The 17,933-nt window shown below is 39.4% G+C and overlaps 1 protein-coding gene across 1 annotated transcript; it reads left to right on the top strand.

The window, feature by feature from the left end:
• The first annotated feature begins 1,601 nt into the window (after positions 1–1,601).
• Positions 1,602–9,242, top strand: TOMM7 (translocase of outer mitochondrial membrane 7). The gene is made up of 3 exons (XM_008535588.2): positions 1,602–1,860; positions 4,724–4,772; positions 9,014–9,242. Exons 1-3 carry the CDS (start codon positions 1,683–1,685, stop codon positions 9,027–9,029), a joined length of 243 nt encoding a protein of 80 aa, XP_008533810.1. The 5' UTR covers positions 1,602–1,682; the 3' UTR covers positions 9,030–9,242.
• The last annotated feature ends 8,691 nt before the right edge of the window (positions 9,243–17,933 follow it).

Genomic DNA, 17,933 nt, shown 5'->3' with positions numbered 1-17,933 from the left:
CACCTCTTTTCCACTCAAACATGAAATTCTTAAGGACAGTGCCTTTAAAAGAATTTTCTATCTCTAGTGACTAGCATGCAGAATGTCTGGTAAAGGCAAATGATCTTGGTTTTGTTCAGTCCAATTGACAAAAATGCATCCTTACTATGTATCAGGTATTTTGTATAAAAAGATGAAAAGAAATAGTTTTCTCATCTGTAAAATAAGGTCTATGATATATATACATACTTTACTCCTTACAAGAATTAGTAAAATAAGCTTTATTGCAATGCAATATTAAATTCTTTTAAGGATTAAAATGAATTACTGTGTTTGAAACGCTTAACACAGAGCCAGGCATAGTAGACACAGGTTGTATATCACGAAGATGAGCCAAGCACAGGTACAGCCATAAACCCAGGGGAAATTTTTAGGCGTCATTGGGCACTTTAAGAATTTAACAGGAAATGTCATCACGTATCTTGGGGATCAGCCAGGAAAGGCTTCAAGGTCAAAGCCTTAGAAATCAAACCCTAGACCTGGGGTCAAAAGCTCAAACACCAACAGCCACCAGACAGTCACTGAATCATAATTTGGGAACTCTGGCTACACTTTAGAATCAGCGGGGGAACTTCAAAGGCAAACCAATGGCCAGGCCCTGCCCCCAAAGTAATCAGAATTCCTAGGAGTAGGTCCGCTGCAGCAGGAGGTAGGTCTCCGGCAGGTGTCCGCCGTTGTCTCCTGAGGCGATTCTAACGTGCAGCCAGAGGTGAGAACCGCTGCAATTCCAAGCCCATGAGGGAAGATGGGTGAAGGGGAGTGTCATTTCCCACTTAGTCCTGTTAAGTGTTGCAATGGGATTCGCCAGCTTCTCTGAAAAAGTCCACATTTCCATGTGAAATTTCCCAAACTTTAAAATGTTGGCAAGTAATTTAAAATGTTAAAAAAAAAATCCCACAATCAACCACTCTGGGAGTCAAAGAAAATATGGATAAGGGCCTCTTGGGCGTCAGTTCGGAACCTTCTTGCAGTTAAACCTTCGGTATGAAGAAAGAAACTGACCCTGAGAGAAGTTAAATTACTTGTCGATTATTAAACAGCAAGTCAGAATAAGAGTCGGGACTAAAACTCAGTCCTTTTGAATCTAATGTTCCCTCTATATCAAGCAAGGAACACTTAGATATGCGCTTCAAAAAAATGAATGGGACTGGGGGCTGGCCCCGTGGCCGAGTGGTTAAGTTCGCGCGCTCCGCTGCAGGCGGCCCAGTGTTTCGTTGCTTCGAATCCTGGGCGCGGACATGGCACTGCTCGTCAGACCACGCTGAGGCAGCGTCCCACATGCCACAACTAGAAGGACCCACAACGAGAAATATACAACTATGTACTGGGGGGCTTTGGGGAGAAAAAGGAGAAAAATAAAATCTTAAAAAAAAAAAAATGAATGGGACTGTGGGAAGAGAGAGGGCGTTCCGGGCTGAGGGAACCCCCCCAACAGCAGTTCCTCAAATAACCGGCAATCACAAAACAACGCGATTGCTAAATCTTAGGGACCTTGAAATGGGCCTCCAAGCACGGAAAACCAACCACGCATGCGTCCTCCACCGGCGGCGCGGGGAGGGCGAGGCGGATTAACAGGGTGAATTACGACCTCTGCTGGCGACGCTCACGACTCTTGCCGTAAAGGCCGCGTCTGGCGCTTGCGCATGTGCTATCTTTTTCGGATTCCTGAGGCGGTCGCTGCGTTTGTGGCTCCTCGCTGTGTCGTCCAAGCCGTCGCCATGGTGAAGCTGAGCAAAGAGGCCAAGCAGAGGCTGCAGCAGCTCTTCAAGGGCGGCCAGTTTGCCATCCGCTGGGGCTTTATTCCTCTCGTGATTTACCTGGGTCAGTGGGAGAAGAATTTGGGAGGAGACGGGAGGGAAGGGAGTGCGGAGGCTGCGACTCCATTTTTGCCTGTCTCGTGCGGGAGAGAGAAACGGGACCACGCCGCGCGCGTGTCCTTTGAGGCCGTCTGGTCCAGTGGGGTCGGTCTGACCTGAGTTTGAGTTCCTGTTCTATCCTTTGCTATTATTATGGTCTTCATCAAGTCATGTAATCCTTCCCATTCTATTTTTACGTCTATAAAATGAAGATGACCTACTTTTCAGGATTGTTGGGAGAGTTAGACGACCTACGTATGTGAAAGCGCACGATTCACTCTTTGGCACTGGGTGGTTTTCAGGGCATTTGTCCTCACCGCTCCAGGTGGCCTAAGTGGAAACAGGCCTGTAGACTTTGTGGATATGCCACTGCCTTGAAGCATGATCATGACTGGTTATTGGATGTCTCTGCTTTCTCATCTGTATAATGAAAGGTTTGGGTGATTTTTATTATAGATCTCATTTTACAGGTGAGGAAACCGAGTCATAGCGAAGTTTTGTTCCTTGCTGAAGGCCACACGCTTGTTAGTGGGGGAGGTAGGAACTCAAGCAATGGGGCTTCAAGGCCTGTGCTCTTAACCCCTCTGCTGTACTGTAAAGGTTTGTAAGTGCTCAGGCAGATGTTTCCCCCTAGGGCTGCACACTGGGACTTTATCTTATTTGTAGCCTTCAGTGATTCTTTTTTAAATCTGATTGCCCTACTCAGGCAATATGGTGGAAAGGAAAGAGCCCCAGCTCTGTCATTTTGAGCATAAAGTGTGACATTTTCTGAAACTCAGTTTCACACTTTAAAATCCTGTGATTTTAACAAGGTACTGCTTCCTGTGTGTTTTAGGTGTTGTGCATTGTCTAAGAAAAAGTACATTCACTCTTAGTTTTGACAGGGCCTTTGATTATGCTGGATGTTCTCCAGGCGGCTGTGGCTCCTGTTTCCCCATGAATTGCAAGGCAACTGATAACCTGGGGATACTTTAGTATCCAGGACTCAAAAAGATCTTTCTCCACCCTTATTTTGAATGTCCGCTTTTTTTTTCTTTTTTCTTTTTTGGCGAGGAAGATTGGCCCTGAGCTAACATCTGTGGCAGTCTTCCTCTATTTTGTCTGTGGGACACCACCACAGCATGGCTTGATAAGTGGGTGTAGATCCGCACGGGATCCAAACCTGGAACCCTGGGCCACCAAAGCCAAGGGTGTGAACTTAACCACTATGCCACCTGGCTGGCCTCTTGAACGCAATTTTTTAAAAACATTACTTTCCCAGATTTTAGTGACTTTATATAGGTATCAAGGATTAGAACAAATAATTATGACAACCTGCCCTTATGGGCCCTTGTCATTCCGCCTCTTCCTCCCAAACTTCACGACTCCCCAACTTTCACTTAATGGTAGAAGGGCCCAGGTTGGCTAGTCAGACACTGGGATTAGCTCACCTTTTAGCTAAGAAAGGTGCGGGGCTTTGATTCTTCCGCTTCTTTGTGCCACCTCTTTTTTTCCTTTGTTTTGTGTATGGGGTCCTGTTTTAGCCTGCTCTTGTTTCCTTTGAGCTGAATATAAATTTAATTTTATTTCTAACCTAGTTCTCAGGTCGTTTCATTTACTTCTCCACCTCAGCTCTCAGCAAAACCTGCACCTGTAGATTGAATTTCTTGTCTAGTTTAGATTCAAACATACCTTTCAGGGCTTCAGGGAGTATAGTAGGAGTATATAGGGATATATATATCAGGGAATAGAGGGAGTAGAGTGCTATGAAATAGCACTGACTGTGACAGGATGATAAAGAATCTGTGTGGACATTTACCAAAAAACGATTTTGATGAGTCACCTGTTGGAAGACAGTTCTCCGTGGTCTTTTGAATTTCTGCAGATCTTGTGAGCAGAGGCTCTGACTGTCCTTTGTTCCATATTATCTTTTTTAAGGATGTTTGTGGAGTGAATAGCCTTGGAAAATAGTACCTTCCTCCAGAGCAAGGGAAACCATGCTCCCTGCACATTGTAAAAGATTCTGGTGCCCTAAACTTAGGATTCATCTGCTAAATGATGATAGTCTGACTACAGCTGTTGCAGGGAGTAATAAACTGTCCTTTGTTGCTTACTTGGCATCTTGTGTCTTCCGCCGGCATCTGTGAAATTGGTAGTCTAGTTTGTTTTCTTGGGAATGGGGTAAAATTTCATACTCCTCACAGTTCTTGATGCCATCTCTAATTTTAATCAGTTATTTCAGTAAATTACCATATGTGTCATCTAGTTAATTAATAGGTATGTTTTAAATGGTAAAAGGTTTGTTTAATCATACTTGTAATAAGAGTGTTGACTTAATTAGGTTGTTAAACAATAACTTGAATGGTTTTTTTTCCTCTTTTTTCTATCACCAATCTTTGATTGCTTTATAAAAAGAGAGGTTCATGGGGGATAAAATAAGATACTGTCCTCAATCTTTTTTTTTTTTAAAGTTTAGTTAGTCTTTTAAAAAAAATCTTTTTGCTCTTTATAGTCTTTCCAGTATGATTTGGTGGTTGTGGTATCTTTTTTCTGGGTAATGACTAATCATGAAAGATAGTGCATGCTAAGGGCAACTGTGCTAATTGTGTATAATAGGAATAAGGTAGTTCGTACTCCCTACTGGTTAGTCCTGGACATAATCTCATACCCTACTGAAGAGTCAAGACTGTTGTAGCACAGGTAAATCTAGATAGTGCTGGTAAATCTGGACATCATTCTAGCTACCCTAGGTTGATTTAAAAAGGAAAGAAAGTCCTGGTTGTCAATTTTTTGTCTGTTAGCGTTTTAATTAGTATTTATTCTCTTTCTCTCTCCTCCCTCTCCCCTAGGATTCAAGAGGGGTGCAGATCCTGGAATGCCTGAACCAACCGTTTTGAGGTACTGCTCTTACAAATGAACATTTCAGGGCAATTGTTCATATGTTAGTACTGAATCATGGGGAAGCAGAAGAGTACTAGTGGAGGCATTGCACTGGAGCTTTACCAGTCAGCATAGTTTTGGAGAACTGCAACAGTTTGCAGACCAGTCTACGCTAATGTTATAAAGTAACTATTTTCTCTTCCTTTCCTAGTTTTTATTTACTGTACTGTATGGTTATTTTATAACCATAATGAAATGTATTTTAAAAGAAAAAGAATTAATTTATCATCCTACCACTTTAAAAGGTGAACTGTTTTTAATTTCCCATATTCTCATCTTTATTGAGATAAATATAACCTTTTATATCATTCTAACAAGGATGCGTAGGATTTTGTTAGTACATAGATTTTTCCAGATGTTGATCACTTAGGTTTTTCAGTTTTTTAGTATTTTCCATAACAAAATAATGAACATGTATATGCACATAGGTTTTTACAGGTTTTAGTTATATCCTTATGATAAATTCTCATGGGATCAATAAATCAGTGTACGAACATTTATGGCTCTGAAAATGCATTGTCAAATTCCTTTTTCAGAAACAACCTTGCCATTGTTAGATAAGGACTTGTAAAAACTTCACACGCGCGTGCGCACACACACACAAGGAGATACATAGTATACATATTCATATACTCATGTATATGCATATATATGTATACTTGTGAAAATGATACGTATATATGTGCGCATTTCATATATATTAAAGCAGAATCTGGAACAGGCAGGCTTGCTCTGTAGGAGGGACTGATACTCATGGCACTGTGATGACCAGGCCCCCTGCACAGGTGCTGTGGGATTTCAGCTTGACCCTGTCTTACAGATGTTTCTTGTGGATTTCCCTAACAGACATTTCAGTGACTATTCTCGGTCTTCAGTTTCTTCAAACTCCTACCCTAAGCCACGTTTTTCTGGAATGTGCAGAAAATAATAGTAATATTACTAATAGTCACCTACAATGTGTCAGCCACTGTTTTAGATGCTTTTTATACACTATCTCTAATTGTCACTTCAGACCTTCAGAGCAAGTTGCACAGTCAGTTGGTGGTGGAATATGTCTATCTCCAAAGCCTACAGTCTATCCACTGGGCCACGTGGCCTCCCCAGATAATCATCCCTCTTACTTAGAACAGTGCCATCTGATAGGAATTTCCACCTGCTCTGCCTTGCCAGCCTCTCCTTCCTCAGAGGAAGAGGTTTATCTTTTGCAAGTTTACTGCCGTGTGTGCCCTCAGCTTGTCCATTTCTGCAGTTATTCTCTTTTCCCTGATAAAGCTCTTCAATAAATGGTCTTCACTCACTGCTTCCTTTCCTCACTTCCCTCTCTCCCTTTAACGTTTTATGGTATGGCATCTTAAAACTTATTTCAGAGATCTCCACTAGGTTCCTTTTTTCTTAGCCTTTACTCTTCAAACTGCCACTTTCCTTTTCTGTAAAATGGTGACTTGGGGTAATATGTCTGCTACTTACTAGCTGATTGACCTTAGACCAGTTATTTCTTAGGGAAACATTAACTTAGGAAACATTATCAGAGATGGGACTACCTGGTCAAGCTGTGTGAACATTTTCCAGGCACTGGAAATTGTCATCAAATACCTTTCCCCAAGAGGCCATTAACCTTCCTTTCTAAGATGAAGTTTCCTCTTATAAGTTGGGCATAATCTGTTTTATAAGGTTGCCATGAAGATTGAATAAGAATATTGCATGTAAAGTATTAATAGTACTTATCAAGTATATTGTATGTAAAGTATTAACAGTACTTATCAACTAATAAGTAATATATGGGCAATAAACTGTTTATAGTAATTTTAATCTTTTCTATGTCATCTCCTTTACCTCACATCTTTCTCCTACGAGACCTATGCTCTAGCTACAAGAACCTGCATGCTAATCCTAGAATAAGATGTATATTTTCATGCCTTTGTCCATATGCTTGTGTTCCCTCAGCCTGGAATACTCTTCAGTTTCTACTTGATGAAAACGTGCTTCTAGAAAACCCAATCTCAAATGTCACCTCATCCCTAAATCTTTTCCCCCATTCTCTTAGCTGAAATCACTCCAATTTTTGTGTTCCTGTAGTATCCTTTTGTGTCTGTCATTCTCTGCCTTATGTTATACTTGTTGCTTATTTACATTATATTTTGTCCTGTAAGCACCTAAAGTAGCTGCCAACAAGTGTTTAATTAACTTAATTAAATGACCCTAACTAACCTCTTGGCCCTTTGGACAGGAATCGATACAGCATTGCATCTTGTGGTATGATTTTTAGAACGGACCTGTGTTATGGGAAGTAGCATTTTTTGTGACCTAGGTGCCCTAGGATCCAGAGACGGGGATAGAATGTGCCCTTCTGTTGTATTTCTTTTTGGCTTCAATTATCCCACTAAGACTTGACCCTTCAAAATTGCAGACTAGATGAAGCAACCACCCTCCCTGGTTTTTCTTTTCTTCTCCTTATTGTCTCCTTGGTGCTCCTTTCCTTTCTGGTGCTCACTCTCTCATTCTTTTCTGTCACTGGAAACATCTTCTGGTTTCCTTCCAGAGGTATTTGCAAGTTAGGAAAGAGTTGATTGAGTACCTGAAAAGGATTATCCAGTTATGGAATTTCATATACTGTGCTGTTTGCACTGGGGAGACTGACTAGAAAGGTCTTCCTGGGTTGCCTCATCTGTACCTTGAAAGGAACAGAATTGTATCTGCCAGGGTTTTTATTAATACAAAATTTATTGTTCATTAATATAAAGTTTACAGTCATGTGCCACTTAACAATGGGGATATGTTCTGAGAAGTGTCTTGTTAAGCAGTTTTGTCATTGTGTGAACATCATAGATTGTACTTATACAAACCTAGATGGTATAGCCTACTACACACCTGGATTATATGGTACTAATCTTACGGGACAGCCGTCATGTATGTGGTCTGTCGTTGACCAAAACGTGTGGTGCATGACTATTGTTTATATGTAAATTTATTTCTATAATAATACTTACATAAATATTGTACTTCAGGATTTACTGGTCTGTTTCCCTTGCTAAGTTGGGTTCCTTGGGATTAGGACCACATTCATCTTTCACCCGAATGGTGCATTGTACGTGGTCAGCAAATGTTGGTTGATGTGAATGACTTATTCAAAATGCAATATTTTAATGAATAACGGGCAGTATCTTAGTAGAATACTATTTAGGCAAAAATATATGAATACTAGGGTTAACTAAGAGAATCGTTATTCCTGTTATCTGTATAAGGCCAAGGAAGATTTTCTTTTCTCTATTTTGGATGCTCATTACCATTGAGGAAGAGACCTTAATAAATGAATAATTTATTTTCATCTTAACTGTATGCCAGAGTACTTGGGGTTTAATGGGAGATTTTAATACACATTTCAAAACTGGAAATAGATGCATGTTGGTTTTTTTACTCCCAGGCAAAGTGTAAATACTTTTAAAAAATAAACTTTATATAATGCTCAAATTGTCATTTTGTAATGCAGTTTTATTTAAGTTGACATACTATTAGAAATCACATTTTTAATGAACAGGACTGAGAAATAAAACACCTCTTGTCTCCTTCCTGGATCCTGTTGCTTAGTCAGCAAATGATGCAGGAGTTTGGGCTAGTTAGTGGCTGGAATGTTTGGGTTAAGAATTAGTTGAGGTAGAAGTGAAGGCTCATTGCTCCTGGGACGTGTGTGGACTAAGGGTTAAGAGCACCTGGGTCCCATCCCACTTTACCACTTAGGATATGTAGTCATCTCAAGGCCTTGGTTTCTACATCTTTAAAATAGGGATCATAATTGGGAGTTGTGACCTTTCTGTACAATGACCCATAGAAAGCATTCAATAAATGTTATTTTTAGTTATGGTGGTGTTGCATCTGCTAATATTATAGCTTTATTTTTTGGGTTCATCATTCCTTCATGTTAATGAAAATCATTATCTATCTTTTAACTGACCTCGACTTACATTTTCCTTTTTGTTTATAATAGATAACCACACTCAAAAGTAACAAAACCATATTTCTTTAAACATAGGTGTCTGTGTTTGATTGTTTTGCTCAGTGAGATTGATGCTTGTCTTCTAGTAACTGAATTTGACAGATGAGTGAACACAAATGTAAATATGTAAAATCTTCTAGTTCTTACACTGTTTTAGAAGTTTTTACTTTGGGATTTAATTTATTTTTCCTCTTCACAAACATTTTAGCTTACTTTGGGGATAAAGGACTATTTGGTCATCTGGATTTGGAAGCAGTCAATGGACAGGAACAAGATGGAAGGTGTGTGCTCTGGCTGGCATAAGAGATGAGACATCGTTCAGACGTTCACCGGTTGAATGGCACGGGGCTCTTCTCAGATGCATCTGTGGCAGAGTGGACCCTCTACTGACTTATTTATGATAGACTGTATCAAAATAAATGTTTTTAACAATGTTATGTCTTGAGTTTTTTTGAATTGAACATAATAGGACTATGAGGTAAAAATTTGGTCTTTTGGTACTTTTTCAAAGCAGGGAATTTATATATATTCCTAGATGCTACCTTAAAAAATAAGAGACTTTCCAAGTTAATTCTTGGCCATTCACTTAGCAAATGGATTCCAGTTTCCCTTTGCATTGAATTAATCACTCCCTCTGTGATGTTCTGAGGTAATAAAGGTATAGAGAGCTCTCAGTTTCTGACAAACTAGGCCTTTACTTCCTGCACTGCATTGGAGCAAAGTTCTGATTGAAAGAAATACGGGTCCTGTGATTCTATTGGTTGGGGATGGGAATGGCATTGGGGAATTGTGTCTGATTTATTTGTGAGTTAGATGTGAATCTAAGATTTCCTTCAGTGGTGGCTGAAAACTGGAGCTGGCTGGGGAAGAACCCATGGAGAGCTACACAGAATAGCAGTACTGTTTTCTGATGGAAGAAAAGGCAGTGAGTGGGAACTAGTTTTCAGTTCTAGATCCTGGTTTCCTGGGATCTTTGTCTGGATTTGAGACCTATTTTTATTATTTAGGTTTTTCTGTAATTGTAACCAAATAGCTCTTTTTTAGTTAGTTTTGGGAATTGTAGTTAACGTAGGAAAGTAGGCCTGAAACAAGATGTGATACAGTTTGGCAGGAGCTTATTGGATTGAGTGTTTTAAACATTCATTGTTTAAGTAGAGAATGATCATGAATGTAATATTAGGTGACTGGAGCTATCATTACCGGAAAGTTTTTCCTTATTTCTGATGTAAAATCCTCTTAGGTATTTAAGCCTATTTCCTCAAGTTTTGTTGCCTTTGCCATGGAGGCATAGGAAACTATTGTGGAAGTTTATTGCATAAAGGGATTTTAAAGTGGAATTCTTGAGAGCTAACTGCAGGAAGAGCATTTTTGGTAAGCGCTTAATGTAATTGCCTCAGATCTCCATGAATCCAGGCACGTATGTTCCTGCTAAAAAACTCTTAGCAGTTTCTGAATCCCACAGAATTGCTGAAGGCTCTGGCCCTCTCCTCCTTCCCCCCCCACCCACCCCATTTTTCCTGCTAAATTTTAGTGTCATCAGTGAAACTTTTGTCCAGTTAGTATTTATACATTTTCTTTCCTTTCTCATTCAGGATTTCCAGAAATTGAGAAGGTAAAGCTATGGCAGGTGTCCATTTTGATGAAATACTAACATGGTTAGTAAATGTAACCGGTTTTATATTGTTTTAGGGATTAACTTGTAGCTGCCTATAAAAACCCAGTAGATTTTAAAGTAGGAAATCCAGATTTAAGTAGGGAGGGACCAGTTCCCCTGATCCCACATCTGAGGAGGCTAAGGAACAGAGTTTAAGCACTTACTCAAGGCACAGGATAAGAGCTGAGACTAGGACACAGTTTAATTGTGTACTTCTTAAAATTTTCGAAATGTTTACAACTAAGCTCTTAAATTTTATTGAATTTTAGTGGTTTTTTGTTTTTTTTGTGTGAGGAAGGTTGGTCTTGAGCTAACATCTGTGACTATCTTCCTCTATTTTATGTGGAATGCTGCCACCGTGTGGTTTGACGAGTGCTGCTAGGTCTGCGCCCGGGATCTGAACCTCTGACCTCTGGGCTGCCAAATCAGAGTGTGAGAACTTAACCACTATGCCACCAGTCAGGGTCCTGAAATTTAGTTTTTAGGGCAGTGCAATCCAATTAAACAAGCGTTGGCCTCTGTTCTGTGCTATACACTAGAGAGACCTTACAATTAAGATTATTCCTGACCTTGAATTACTTAACACAAAAACGCTGAGCTGGTAGGACCTGGTTTGAGTTCTGTCCCTGCCACTTAGTTCCTACCTCTTTGGTGGAGATGTCACTTATTTTTTAGGCTCAGATTTTTCTACAAAATAGGAATAATAATAATAATACTTGCTCCAGGTGTTATTTCCTAAAACTAGTGGTTCTCATAGCTGATCCCAGACTAGCATCACCTAGAAACTTGTTAGAAATGCACATTTTCAAACTGAGGGTGAGGCCCAGCAATGCCTGTGTGTTTTAATTACTTCAACCGTTATTTTAAATTAAACTTGTCATTTTGAGGTAATTGTGGAGTTGCATGCAGTCTAAGAAGTGATACAGAAAGATCCTTGTACCCTTTACCTAGTTTTTCCCAATGGTGACATCTTGTAAAACTATAGTATCAGGATATTGACAGTGATCCAGTCAGAACTTTTCCATCACCACAAGGATCCCTCACATTGCCCTCTTACAGCCAACCTTCCTCACCCACACCCCACCGCAGTCTCTAACACCTGGCAACTAGTAATCTGTTGTCCATTTCTATAACTTTGTCATTTCAAGATAGTTATATAAATGGAATTGCATAGTAAGTTACCTTTTGGGATTGTTTTTTTCACTCAGCATAATTCTTTGTAGATTCATCTAGGCTGTGTGTACAGTTTATTCCTTTTTATTGCTGAGTAGTAGTCCATGGTATGAATGGACATGGAGGACATCTGGGTTCCCAATTTTTAGCTGTTATGAATAAAGCTGCTATGAATATTTGTGTACAGCTTTTTTTTGTGATCAATATGTGTCTTAACAAGTCCTCTAGGTTACTGATGCAACTCAGGTTTGAGAATTGCTGTCCTAGATGTTCACAGCCCTTCTGCTTCTCCTCCTCATTAAAATCTACTTTCCACATAATATCCAGAGTGGTTCGTTTAAAAGTCAGATCACATCACACCCTGATCAAAACTTTCCAGTGGCTTCCTGTCACTGGGAATAAAATCCTGAATCCTCACTTTCTGTAGCCTACAAGACTGTGTAATGTGGCTTCATGTGCCTTTGATCTCTGTATCGCCTAGGATTCTTTCCCCATGTTCACTTGCACTGTTGCTGTTTGATCTCTTTCTGTCCCTCAGAAAGGCTGGGCACATTCTCACCTTGGTGTCTGAGTTAACTTCTCTCTGCTGGAACTCTTCTCCCAGATATCCACATGCTTGGCTTCCTCTCTTTAGTCTAATCTCTGCCCATTGTCACCTTGATAGAGATGGCTCCTCTCATCCTTATGTAAAATAGCAAACCCTACACCTGTCGTCTTTTTTTTTTTATTTTTTGAGGAGGAGCTAACATCTGCCATCCTCTTTTTGCTGAGGAAGATTGGCCCTAAGCTAACATCTGTGCCCATCTTCCTCTATTTTATACATGGGACGCCTGGCACAGTGTGGCTTGATAAGTGTGTAGGTCTGCCCCTGCTCCGAACTGGCCAAGCCTGGGCCTCTGAGTGCTCGAACTTAACCGCTATGCCACCTAGCTGGCCCCCCTACACTCGTCTTGTCCCTCCATCATTCTCTTCCTTAACCTCACCTTACTTTTCTTCAAAGAACTTTTACCCACCTGATTTTATGTATGTATGTAAATGAATAATCTTGACTCTCACCTGTAGAATGTAAGCTCCATAAATGCAGGACTGTATTTTTAGGGGCCAACACAGGTCCTGGCACATAGTAGATGTTCAATAAGAATGGATGAATGAATCACAGAATTGTGTATATTAAGTGTAAAATACTTTGAGAACTGGAAACTTTCATAACGTGAATCATTGTAAAGGGCCAGTGTTTTTCTGTGTGTTAGTCATAATTGGTAATACAATCCTAGCGAAGGGCATAACAGCAAAGGCATTAGAAGGAGGTGATGTGGGTAGGGAAATGTTTACTGTGACTTGGCACTTTACTCATTTAGTCACCACAACAACCCTGTGAAGTAGGGCATTATCTCCATTATGCAGATGAAACAGGCTTGGGTCATTTTCCTGAAGTCACAGAAAGCTTGAATTTGAACTCGAATTTGCTAACTAAAAGCTTATGATGTTATTACTGATATATGCCACATTTAAAAATAATTTTTACAGCTGATGAAATGGTATAACAGACAATTACAACAACTACAAAATGTTAACATTTCCAGTTCCATAGAGAGGGCCCATCTACTTTACCCGATATTCAGGGCCCTGTGCACAGTAGCACACAGAGTAGTCAAATTCACATCATAAATTTAACTTATTTGCGGTTATTATACCAGCTATAATAAACTCTAAACATTTTGTTTTCTTTTCTTGAATAGCCTACATTTCTAATGAGGTATATTTTACATACAATAAAATGAACAGATCTTAAGAATACAGTTTGATGAGTGTTAATTGTATATACCCTGTAACCACCATAGCAAGATGGGGACCAGGATCTCCTTGAACCTGAGATCCTGTGTGCATCACATGGTAGGTGGTCGACTAAGGTTTTTGAATTAAGTGTAAAAAACTTTTGAGGTTGGCATAGATGAACTGTATAGGGAAATTTGGACTGATGTTCTTTTTCTTTCTGGTAAGAAGTAAAGAGATTAAAAGTTAAAATAATAACAATCTTAGAGTTTTACTCAAAACTGGGATGATGGAAAAGAAAGGTACTGCAGCACTTTCTCTCTTTCCTGTTGCATCAAGGACAGTCCAGAAGAGGAAGTAAGGAAAGGGGCATGAAGACCAAGAGGAAAAAATACGTTTTTTTTCTGAAGAAAACAGAATTGCACCACTGACAGGAAGTGAGCTATGAAATGTCAGCAGCTCCCTGGTGTTCCCTAATGTCTATTGCGGATGAGATCAGGGACAAGAAAGAACCTCTTAGAGAGCAAAACTAGAAGCCCCAGAAAGAGTTTCCTAGAAAGCAGAACTAAAGGCCCCAGACACTGTCAGGAAAGGAAGTCTCTCTTTCTGCCCCATGGAATTTCATATTGCTATAGAGAAGTGACCACTACAGGTTTTCCTTTCTCAGCTTTTCTGTGTCACAGTTTTATGTGGTTGTCTGGCTCTTACTCCACCTTTGTATACTGGGTGAGTTGGGGGCAGCTAACTTGTTTTTAATTTCTTAGATTGCTGGATCATGGGGAGCCATCTGGACCAGATGGCAGGTACACATTTTCCAGAATTCCTGAACTTTGACCTGGATGCAGTGTCTAGATGAGACTTGAGAACTGTATCCCTGAAGAAGATTCATTGTGTTCTATGTATGAGAATTAGTATGTATGAATATTTGGTCAGCAAAGAAGTAGACATGTCAGAGAATGTTAGTTGCCTATCAGAAATCCATTTTCTGTTTCTCTCTCAAATTATCACACTTAGCTGCTCATATTGCAGCCAAGCTAAAGGACTGCCAGAGTCCTTTGCAGTTAGATGTCGCTCTGTGACTTATATTTGACAATTGAGATGTAAGCAAAAGTGTCGTGTGGTGCTTCTGGGAAGTCTCCCTAAAAGGGAAGTATGTTTCTTGGAATGGACATGAAATGACTGGATCACAGCTGTTCTGGACCATGAGGATAAAGGCCATGCCTTAGGAATGGCAGAGTGGTCTGCTGTTAAGGGTCTAGGTCTCTGAAGACTCTAATAAGAAGCCCCTGCTTGTTCACACCTTCACTGACTCACGTGTTGTCAAGTTTTCCCGTCTTTTCCAACAGGTGAAATATGGTCTCTTGCAGTTTTAATTAGCATTTTTCTTACGAGTGAGGTAGAGCATGTTTTCCTATATTTAAGAACCATTTGTGTTTTCTTTAGCCTATTTTTCTGTTGGAGTGTTCATCTTTCCCATATTGATTTATAGATACTTTATATTTTAGGGAATTATATCTGTGATATAAATTGTAGATGTTCTTCCCAGTTTGTCATTTGTCATTTGACTTTGCTTGTGACTGTTCTTGCCATGCAGAAGTTTTTGAATTTTATCAATCAAATTATTGACTTCTTAAAATGCCTTATGAGGTTTATTTCATACATACAAAGTCTTTTTCTCTCTTGAGATTGGAAAAAATATTTTCTCAAGCCTTCCTTTGATATATTTTGGTTTACATTTTAATATTTTGTTCCATTTGTAATTTATAACTAAGACAGTTTCTCATTTTCCTTCATCATAGCTTCTCTTAATGATCTTATCTACTGCTCTGATTTTAGGTTCCAAGGAGGAGATGTTATCAAATAGATCTGATCTAGAGTAGACAGGATCAACTAGAGAAGGTGTAGGTGAAGTGAAATGAGAAGAGGTTTTAGTAATAAATTCCAAAAGGATCATATTAGTTTCTTGTGTGAGTCATAATCTCTTGCCTTTGGACCTCAACAAATGCCCACTAATTCTTCCTCACTATCCTGCTCCCTCCCTCAAACCTCCCCATTTATCTAGCTTCCTCACCATAAGGGCAAGGACCTAGTTGATTTGTTTGCTGCTACATCCCTAACACCTAGAATAGTGCATGGAACATAGTGAGGTCTCAATGTTTGGTAGGCAAAGAAGTAGACATGGCATAGAATGTTAGTTGCCTACCAAAAATCCATTTTGTGCAGCCTCTGAAATTTCTGCTCAGCTCAGTTTTCTGGTCTCCCAGCAACTATTCTGTGCTGGGCCTCCTGGACTCTTGCCCTGTGCTCATACAGCTCAGGGCCAAGAATCTGAGAAGAGTTTCTATAAAGATTCATCATTGGATGCTTTTTTTGATGAGTGGTATATGCAAGAAATAGGTACTGCTCTGATGTGAGAAGTGTTTGTGGGGGGCTATAGTTAGAGAGACATAGATAATTAGATGGAAGCAAATAATGGGGAGTTTAGAATGTCAGAAGAAAGAGTTTAGATGTCTTCTGATAGAGAGTGGAGAGCTATTATTATTTAGTTGAAAACTAAACTTAAGAGCTACAAGTGTATTTTATTAGAACTAGAATAAAACTTTATGAAATGCTTTGTTCAACAAGTTTATGACTAAGAATTCTATAACAGTATATACTTGCCATCTTTGAAGAATTCCCTCCCCTGTGATACTACAGTAATTGAATATTTTTAACAGGACTATTCTCCAAAATTTAATTTTTTTCTGTTACTATTTTCCTTCTGAGTAATAGATTAAAGGAAGGGAAATAAAACACCTAAGATTATACCATTTACATTTTTTCCTGATATTAATGAGTTGTTTAAATGCCATGTGGATTAAGAGTTTATATGTAATTAGCAGACTGAATAGTGGAGGTATTATTATCATCCTCATCCTCATTATCATATTATTATTTAAAGTAAAGTTTGTCCATTCTAAAGTATTGCTATGTGTCACTGGCATGTCTTAGATTACCAAATTCCAATCTCAGTAATTTACTCCTCTGCATCACGTATTGTATTTACAGGATTATCATGTTAAGTGATAATCTATAAGGGCTAGCAGATGAATTGCAGTATGTTCATTAGTATATCCATTTGCTCAATACCACCCAAAGCTTGAGGGGATGGGACACGGAATGGGTACTTCTTCAACGGAAAGTCTGAGACCCAATTTTGGGAGAGGAGGTAGTCCAGTAGAGGTCCTGTACCTGTTGAAGAGAAGCACAGTATTTTGGCTTCTGGACTTTGGATATGGATAAAGTGAGGGCCTTGAAAGGGGGAGATTTAAATAGACATTCTTTCTGCTTAATTTTTGTGCCCAAAGCTAATTCTTAATTATTATGTAGATGTTTCTTACCAGGTAAGTATTATTTTTAAATCCCACTCCCAACCTTTTTCTCCTATTAGAAAAATAATTGTTTGGGAGAAAGGAGAAGAAAAAGAGAGGTAGATAAGAGAGAATCTCCCCAATAATGGATTTAAGATGACTGAGTTTTTCCATTATGTTTTTCCCTCTCAGTGCTTCAGTGTGGATATATTTTATCAACCTGTCTTCAAATTCATTAATAGTGTTTTCTGTTGCACTGTTAACCCATCTGAAAAATTCTTAATTTCTGATATTGTATTTTTCAGTTATTGGATGTCTACATGATTTCTTTAAAAAAAAGATTCTAATTCTCTGTTGATGTACTCTATCTTGTCATCTTCACTATCAACCTTTACTTCTATTTTCTTTAACGTATAAATTGTAGCTATTTTGAAGTCTTCTCTGTTAACTTCAATATCTGAATCCTCTCTGTACCTGCTTCTAGCTCCTGGCTATTAGTCACTTTATCCTGATTCTTCTCACCAGATAAATTTTTATTTCATGCTAGATATTGTGGATGATACTTTGTAGAAGCTCTGGATTATGTTCTCTTCCTCTCAAAAGTGTTGAATTTTGTTCTGGCTGCCAGTAAATTACTGGCAGATCACTTTACTTCTGATGAAGATTGGATTTAGACTCTTACGGTGGGCTTATTTCAGTTTTAACCTTACTTCTAGGATATAGCCCTTACTCCTAGAGCATGATCAATATTCCTAGGGTGTGACCTTTTTTTGTGACTCATCCAAAAGTCTAGGATCGAATATCCCTCTACTCTGGCTGGGTTAGAACTCCGTTATCTTCCTAGCACTGTGCAGCCTCTGGAATTTCTGCTCAGCTCTCCAGTCTCCCGGGAGCTATTCTCTGGTAGGCCTCCGGTAGTCTCACCCTGTGCTCAGATAGCTTGGGGCCAGGGATGTGAGAATGTCTATAAAATTTCACAGGTTCCTCTCTGAAGTTCTCTCCTGTGCAATTCCCGCCTCTCTAGTGCCTGACCTCCAAATCCTAGCCACCTTGGCAACCTCAAACTCCAGTCTCTGCTTCCTCTGCCCTATGAGAATGCATCTTTCTGCTTAGACTCAGCTTCCCAGCAGGGCAAGAGAAGCTCGCTTTGCTTTCTTTCCTTCTTTCAAGTACCATAC

This window comes from Equus przewalskii, chromosome 4 (assembly GCF_037783145.1).
Source record: "Equus przewalskii isolate Varuska chromosome 4, EquPr2, whole genome shotgun sequence".
Lineage (NCBI taxonomy): Eukaryota > Metazoa > Chordata > Mammalia > Perissodactyla > Equidae > Equus > Equus przewalskii.
This window is presented reverse-complemented; position numbering and strand designations above follow the sequence as displayed.